The following is a 7,980-nucleotide window of genomic DNA, read 5'->3' on the forward strand; positions in this document are numbered from 1 at the left end:
AATCAAGGGGTGATCATTTTTCCAGTCAAGTTTGATAGTGACACAGCTGGGGTTGCTCCCACTGGGGTGGAAAGCACCATGAAAGCCAAGGAAATTTTCTCTGTTCAAGTTGTGTGAGAAAGACGGGAAAGATCAGAAGAGATTGATGTTGAATTAACAGTGAAAGGAAATGAATCCCAGGGCAGACATTAAAAGAACAAAGTAGTAAAGACAGGTAAAAAAAAAAAAAAAAAAATAGTCAGATAGAGATGTGTACAATGACAAATAATGTGTTTGAGAGAGTTTCCTGGTTGCTGTCTTTTCTCAGATAACATTTTGGTGACGAAGGTGCTGTGAGATAATGTCTTTGATTAACAGCAACCTTTTAAGTTCCTATATGAGAACACAATTAAGTGTGTGTGCATGAAAATTGGCCAAAGGTGTGTTAGGCAGGGAATGGACAGAAAAACAGAAATACTGTGTTAAAATACAGTAGCCCTGCAATATGTGCTGACTTAGTTTGTTAATGTTGGTGTTTTTTAAACTGTCTCACATGTTGGTTTAACTCAGTTTTATTGTAGTGTTATAGAGTGGCGTTTTTTTTGCATTAGCTGATTTGGTAGGGTTTGTATCTCTATGCACCAGCAGTCCTAGCACTGACTATCTGGCTTTTGTGTGCTTCGGTTATCTCTGATACAGTACTGCTGATTATTATTCATCTTTATATGACTCACTTGTACAACGTGCTGCCTAAACTGCTATCAGTCACAAACACCGCAAAGGTATATGATGTCTCAGAGGCGAAGGTCTCAAAAATCATTGACAATATATTCCATTTCTCATGATGAAGAGTTTCCACCACACAGACGTTGTGTAGGTCACCCAGCTGCCACAGGATGGCGGTGTTCAGTAAACGTGAAAGATCACCACACGCTCACAAAGTCCTCACACAGATGGACACCTGCACAGACAGGTACAGCTCTGAGTCTGTGTCTGTCACCTCGGAATACATTTGAAATGCAAAGCCTCAACGACCTCTGAGTGGCCTTTAAGGACTCTCAGAGGTCTGTGGACAGAGCCAAGAGGAAGAGGAGAATTGGAACTGTTCTTAAAACTGTAAGTCTGTTGGCCTCTATGATAATGATGAATCACTTTCTCTGTAAATAGATGACTAATGCTGTGGCTTCATAGTCAGAAGCTGTACTTTCTGTATCAGTACTTTCTAAAACTGACACATGGTTGTTACCCTTGTGTACACAAACCTAAAACAAAACACTTCAGGGACGTAAACCTTTCAGTATGTCTCATGGAGAACTGTGTGTAACTTACTGTTGAGTTCTCATGATACAGAAAGGTGAGTGCTTGCCTTGCCCTTCCACTGTGGCCTTGCATGTCTCTTTGCATTGACAGGAATGCATAACATAATACCTAATAACTAGCCCTGTGATGTCCATTGGTGGGATATAGGACCAAGCCGCACTTTGGGCCATTAAAAGGTTTAATCTTTAACATTTATTTAGGAAAAAGCCTTTAAGCAATAAAACCTGATCTTGGGCAGAGGAGACTGGCTGTGAGGATAGGTTGCTCGCTGACATCCAAAAGACCTGATGCCTTTTGTTGAAATGAAATAGTAGCTGCTGTGGAGCTTTCCATTAGATCACATTATCTTTTTGGGGCGATGGTGTTTGCCCAGTCGTATTGGACGTGTAGGTATTCAATAATGTCCTGCTTTTGACCCTAATCCTGTTCTACGTTTACATAAAACCCAAATATATGGGTTCCATATCCCTGTACACATGATCAAATGAGAAACCTGGATAAGGTGTTTAAGTATGTAATCACACTGGTCAAAAATTAAGCTTAATGAAAAAGGAAGTCCTGCCAAAAATCACTGAAAATACTTTTGAAATGCATGAACCACTATGGATCTAAGCCACCAAAACAAGCTAACATACCTGTACCCATACATTGTTTTTTCTTCCCAGTCTTGATTCTCAGGTGTACTGCACTGATCAGTAAAATAGTGGCGCCATCAATGACCAGTGCTGTGCTCTGGGAGAAGCTTCCGCTGTTACACAAACACGCCAGTGTCTGCTATTGTGAAATGTGCAGGGGGAGGATCAGTGTAAGGCCAAGTTCACTTCTCTTTGCAGCTGGATTCATGCGGTTTGAGACGCTGTCTGCACCAGCCTGCAGTCATTTTACTCTCAGTTAGTTGTATTGTCGCATAAGAGCTGACAGTCATGGCGAAGGCCTCGGGGCAGCGCTCATACCTGGTTCTGGAGAACTTCATCGGAGGAAAATTTGTCCCCTGTCGGGATCACATCGACTCCTACGATCCATCCACTGGAGAGGTCTACTGCAAAGTACCTGACAGCGGCAAGGAGGAGGTGGGACATCCTCACACATAGATATTACTAGCCTGTACTATACTATACTATACTGCACTGTGTATTTGGTGCTTCCTCAGGAGTGCATAGAACCTGTGGGCCAGGTTCCTTTCCTTTGCTGATAGCAATAATACCCATTCTGAAATACTACACAATATTTGTAGTTACTATTAGTGTGAATCACTTGCACAGCTGTTTTTGAGTTAATAGTTTTCATGGTGTTTCTGTTCATTGTCCACTCTATTAGATAACCATTATAAACATAGGATTTATAATCATATTGTGCAAGCTGTTATTTAAATCAGCCCTTGGGTGAAGTAGTACTTGCAATGGCCAAAAGGTACAGGAGCAATGGACAGGACAGTTAATTTGTATGTGGCATATATTCCTGTTTTAATAAAACGTAGGTGCAGGTTACCTCAGATTTGAAACACAGTTTCAGAGGGAAGCACCTTTGCTCTTTGCAGAGTCAACAGTCTAGTAATCATTAAACATATTAAACAGACATGTGCTTAACAGTGGTAAGATTATAGAGAGTAAACATGCATTTCTTAGCTTTATTGTAGTATTTTGTGAAGTCAAAGTTTTCAGCCGACGTAATGAACACACACACATTCCCCCAGTACATGCAATGTACTTGTGACCCCTGAGCACAGGTTATGGCCTCAGTGTACAGGTCAGGTGTGAGTTCAAGCAAAGAGTGAGTTTTTTTGGGTTGTTTCATCAAGTATTTTTAAAGGGTGAAAGTATCTAGGAGACCTATATCACAGGCAAGCAACTTTTTTTTTTCTTTGCACTTTAATCGTCAGATTTCTCTTAAGACCCCTTGGGGTATGTGACCCCCAAGTTGGGAACCATTTGCGTAGTGTAACACACTCCATCCTTAAGCACAATCTGAAAGTCGCACAGAACAGGATCCTAATCTGCCGGTGCATGACCTCCCGCAGGTGGATGCAGCAGTGGCAGCAGCTAAAGAAGCCTTCCCCGACTGGTCTGCCCGCGGCCCACAGCAGCGAGCACAGGTCCTCAACAAGCTGGCCGACCTGATCGAAGCCCACCTGGAGGAGTTTGCCCGAGCTGAGTCCAGAGACCAAGGTGTCTTGTAATACACATGATACGCTTCTTGTATGAAACAAAGCGTCAGTCAGATAATCAGTCAGGTGGAATCAAGCAAGTGGGTTAAAACTGGTTAAAACAAGGTGGTTACTGATCTTAAACACAACTGGATGTTAAATCATTGCAGCATGTTGCTTCTAAATTGCAAAACCAGTTTCTGTTGTAGTAGTTCAGAAATCACCAAAGACTGCCATGTTTGCAGCATGTTTATGACCACAATACACAATACAATAGTGACAGAAGATTTTTTTATTTTTCTTGGGCTCATACTAATATTGAGGACAAAACCTACTGCAGGGTTTGTCCTGGGGCTGGTGCTTGAGGAAATGGGTGACAACATGGGGTGATTAAAATCAGACCATCATGAAAGTACTAAACAAAGTTCATGGAAATCTGTGTATCAGATTATGTGAAGTCTTGTGTGCTAAACTGACTTTTGGCCTAAAGGATGTGCTGGAGGAAAGATGAAGCACTGCCCAATATATGAAGGGATCATACCCTGGGAAACATGACTGCTCAGTCAATCTCATGGCATTTTGGTGACACAAGATGAATAATCAAGAGCTTGTAAAAAACATTAGGGTTTTTTATGTATTTTGGGGTCATTTTTGGGATATTTTGTCATGGATGCAAAGTGTGGGTGAAAGGGACATTTAGACTCGATAAAAGTTAAAAAATAATGAAAAGTGTTTCAACACAGAACATTGGTGCAAGGTTTATCTGTTATGTTGGTGTTTTTCTTTCCAGTAATGTGTAAGCAAGTGCTATATTACCCTGTTGTTCATTACTTCAACATCCCTGGTGTAATTTACAGGTAAAACAGTAACATTTGCACAGACTGTAGACATTCCCCGATCGGCGTACAACTTCCGCTTCTTTGCGTCATCGATGCTCCACCACACCACCGACTGCAGCCAGATGGACCACATGGGCTGCCTCAACTACACCATCCGCTGCCCTGTGGGAGTGGGTGAGAGCTCAGCGCCTGTTTGCATTAAAACCTGCAAATGTTTGTGTTTTATGTGTTTTTAAATTGTGTTGTTGTGTGTGTGCAGCCGGTCTGATCAGCCCCTGGAATCTCCCACTGTACCTGCTGACCTGGAAGATTGCACCTGCGATCGCTGCGGGAAACACGGTGGTGGCCAAACCCAGTGAGATGACATCTGTGACAGCCTGGATGATGTGCAAGTTGATGCAGCAGGCTGGTAGGACTACAGCACCCACAATGCAGTAGCAATCAGCTCACACATACAGAAGTTAGAGGGAGTCATTTGTTATTGCACATAAACATATTGTGAAGATGTTCACATAAAATGACACATCCCATTACTTGGTTTCTGCACACTGTCAGAACTCACTTTAAATTAGTACTATTAAAAACTCATCTAAACACATTTAACTGTTACCTCAATTAAAATTATCAAGTAATGATGATGGATACGTAAATGTCTGTCTCTGCCTGCCTCTGCAGGTGTCCCTCCAGGAGTAGTCAACATTGTGTTTGGCACTGGTCCGAGAGCAGGCGACGCCCTCGTTGGCCATCCTGACATCCCATTGATCTCCTTCACTGGCTCCACAGCAACTGCCCAGCGCATCACAGAGCGGAGCGCCCCCTACTGTAAGAAGCTCTCTCTGGAGCTGGGAGGTAAAAACCCTGCCATTATTTTTGCTGATGCAGACCTGGACCAGTGCATTGAGACCACGGTTCGCTCCAGCTTCTCCAATCAGGTAAGGAAAGTGTTTCTGAGTGTTAAAATACTATTTTAAGGACTTGTTTCTCTGGCTTAAGCTTGTAATGACCTTTTTTGGTGCTACAATTTAATACAACAGTTTAATTTGATTGAATTTTTTCGAGTGAAAAAATAATAACATAAAAATCCATTTAGTAACAGACCCTTTAATTGCATCAGTCTCATGGTCTTCACATGAAATTTGGCTCGGGTGTGGCCGTCAAAGTTTTTTTTTTTTTTTGTCAAATCACATATTTATACTGAAATAGAGGTTGACGTTTTGGAAAAAACATTTATTCACTTTATCAGCAAGAGTTTAAATAAGAAGATTTATACTATTTTCCTATCTGTACAGTAAATATAAAGCCACTGCCAATAGTAGTTATCTTAGCTAGCACAAAGAAATGGGGAAACAGCACCCCTGGATCTGACCTAACAGGACCATTAATAGTCAGCAATTAACACATTATATATTGTTTGTTTAATCTGTAGCAAAACCAAAGTGTAAAGTAAAAACAACAATTCAAAATAGTCCAGCACAGAACCTCCTGTGAAACAGTGGATTGGCACTTTTACAGTCTGTTTTTTGTACAAAATATAACGTTTTAATTAGTGATATTTGGAGGATGTGGTAGCTGTTTTTTGTTACTCTTGGACAGAGCCAGACTAGCTGTTACCTGTTTCCAGTCTGTTCCCTGTGCTAAGCTAATTGGCTGCTGGTGGTAGCTTTATATTTACCATACAGATATGAACTTCATCATACAGACACAAAAGTTGTCTTTATCAGTTTTTTTAAACTCATTAATCACTTTGTAAGCTTTACTTTTGAAAGTGCTACATGAATAATTATCATTTTTATTCTAATTATTAATGTGAGTAAAATGAAGGCTATTATCTGTCCAAACTCTTATGTCTGTATATGATGAGGCTGCAGTGGCATGATTTGTCCACATGGGGGAGATCATAGCCCATATTATCATGAGATGGACGCAGGGAAACAATGTCCTGATCCCTCACCATCAGAATCTTCTCTCATATCTTCTGTTTTCAGGGAGAGATCTGTTTGTGCACCAGTAGGATTTATGTAGAGAGGAGTATCTACTCTGAGTTCCTGGAAAGGTTTGTAGCTGCAACTAGGAAGTGGAAAACTGGTGTGCCTTCTGACCCCAGCAACAACAATGGAGCACTCATCAGCAAAGAGCACCTGGAAAAGGTGGTTACATAAAGAGTGAGATGCTGTGAAACAACAGTATTCCTTTTGAAAAGGCATGTTTTAAATACTCACAACCGTTAAGTTGTAATCCCTCTTTGTCTTGATTCCCAGGTTCGAAGCTTCGTAGCACTCGCCAAGTCTGAAGGTGGAATTGTCCACTGTGGAGAGGGGGTTGACCAACTGGACCTGCCTGAGCAAAACAACTCCGGCTACTTCATGCCAGCCACCGTCATTTCAGGCATATCTGACAGCTCCCGTGTTATGCAGGAGGAGATCTTCGGCCCCGTCACCTGCGTCAGCCCCTTTGACACAGAGGATGAAGCTGTTTCCAAGGGCAACGGCGTGCGTTACGGTCTAGCGGCCACCGTCTGGTCCCGAGACGTGGGGAAGATTCACCGGGTGGCCAAGCAGTTACAGGCGGGTTTAGTTTGGACCAACTGCTGGCTGGTGAGAGATCTGAACCTGCCCTTCGGAGGGATGAAGAACTCTGGTGTGGGGAGGGAAGGGGGGAAGGATTCCTACCACTTCTTCACTGAGGTGAAGAGTATCACGATCAAACACTAAGGAAAGACAGGAAGCTGGCAGCAGTGGCGAGTCTTGATTGGAGGAACATTTTCTGTTAGAGGCCGGGACAAGGATGTGGGGAAAGTTTTGCAGTTAATCATGACTTTGTCAGCCTGTGTCAGCAACTCTGAGGAATTTCAGCAACAGATTTCTTCTCACGCTCTCTCAGATTATCAGAGCCTGTAATTAAGTCACAATACAAAAGTCAGAGAAAGTCACAGTGCAACAATATAATGCTAGCAGAGATACAAAGGGAATATTTGGTGAGAAGGAAATACATCACCATGTAAAACATTAGAAAATTGTACCACTATCATTTGTTCTTTGCTGAATATTTTACACCACAATCATCTATTTCTGAGCAGATGAAATGCATGGACTATTTTTCTGTCTCAAAATTAGAAAAAATACAAACCAGACAAGGTTAACCCAGATAAAGTGAAAGCTTTTTTTCTGCCCGTTTTAAGAAAAGAAGTCAAGTACAGTTTAAGAATTTAAGAACAGAAACTTAATCCAACATCTTTTTAAAGTTTGAACGGCAGGTTTGTGTCCTGCATGGCAGTTCAGGAAGTAGCATAGTAATTCTGAAAAGAAGGCACAAATGTTTCTTGTGAAGCAGGTAAACACAAAGAGAGTTATAATGTGGGCCTCATACATGTGGACAGGAGTTAGTTCAGGTGCTTTGTAACACACACATGTATTGGCTTTAATTAAAATATCTTATATAAATCACACGTTTTTGTTGTTGTACTTTCGAAGTGTGGGTTATGTCATTGTTGTCTGTGTAATGCAGTAACTCGTGATGTTTAAGGGACACCATGTCAGTCAAAAGATAGATGTCAGATTCTGTTACAAGAAAACAGGTCTGCCAACAGATTAGCGTTCACTTTGAAAGTGAAGAAGTCGACGTTTGACATGTTTATCAATGCACTTTGTACTTTTCATGTCTCATGGCCCTTTACGGTTGTACACCTGGTCAAAGTCTGCT

The 7,980-nt window shown here is 41.6% G+C and overlaps 1 protein-coding gene across 1 annotated transcript; it reads left to right on the plus strand.

Annotated features, from left to right (window-relative positions):
- The first annotated feature begins 2,109 nt into the window (after positions 1 to 2,109).
- On the plus strand, positions 2,110 to 7,724 carry aldh8a1 (aldehyde dehydrogenase 8 family, member A1). The gene is made up of 7 exons (XM_071479059.1): positions 2,110 to 2,369; positions 3,317 to 3,464; positions 4,300 to 4,455; positions 4,541 to 4,690; positions 4,957 to 5,213; positions 6,267 to 6,428; positions 6,540 to 7,724. The coding sequence occupies exons 1-7, from the start codon at positions 2,223 to 2,225 to the stop codon at positions 6,990 to 6,992; spliced, it is 1,473 nt and encodes a 490-aa protein (XP_071335160.1). The 5' UTR covers positions 2,110 to 2,222; the 3' UTR covers positions 6,993 to 7,724.
- Positions 7,725 to 7,980: the final 256 nt, after the last annotated feature.

This window comes from Trachinotus anak, unplaced genomic scaffold (genome assembly GCF_046630095.1).
Source record: "Trachinotus anak isolate AG129_WGS33_773 ecotype Australia unplaced genomic scaffold, CSIRO_AGI_Tana_v1 ptg000005l, whole genome shotgun sequence".
Classification (NCBI taxonomy): domain Eukaryota; kingdom Metazoa; phylum Chordata; class Actinopteri; order Carangiformes; family Carangidae; genus Trachinotus; species Trachinotus anak.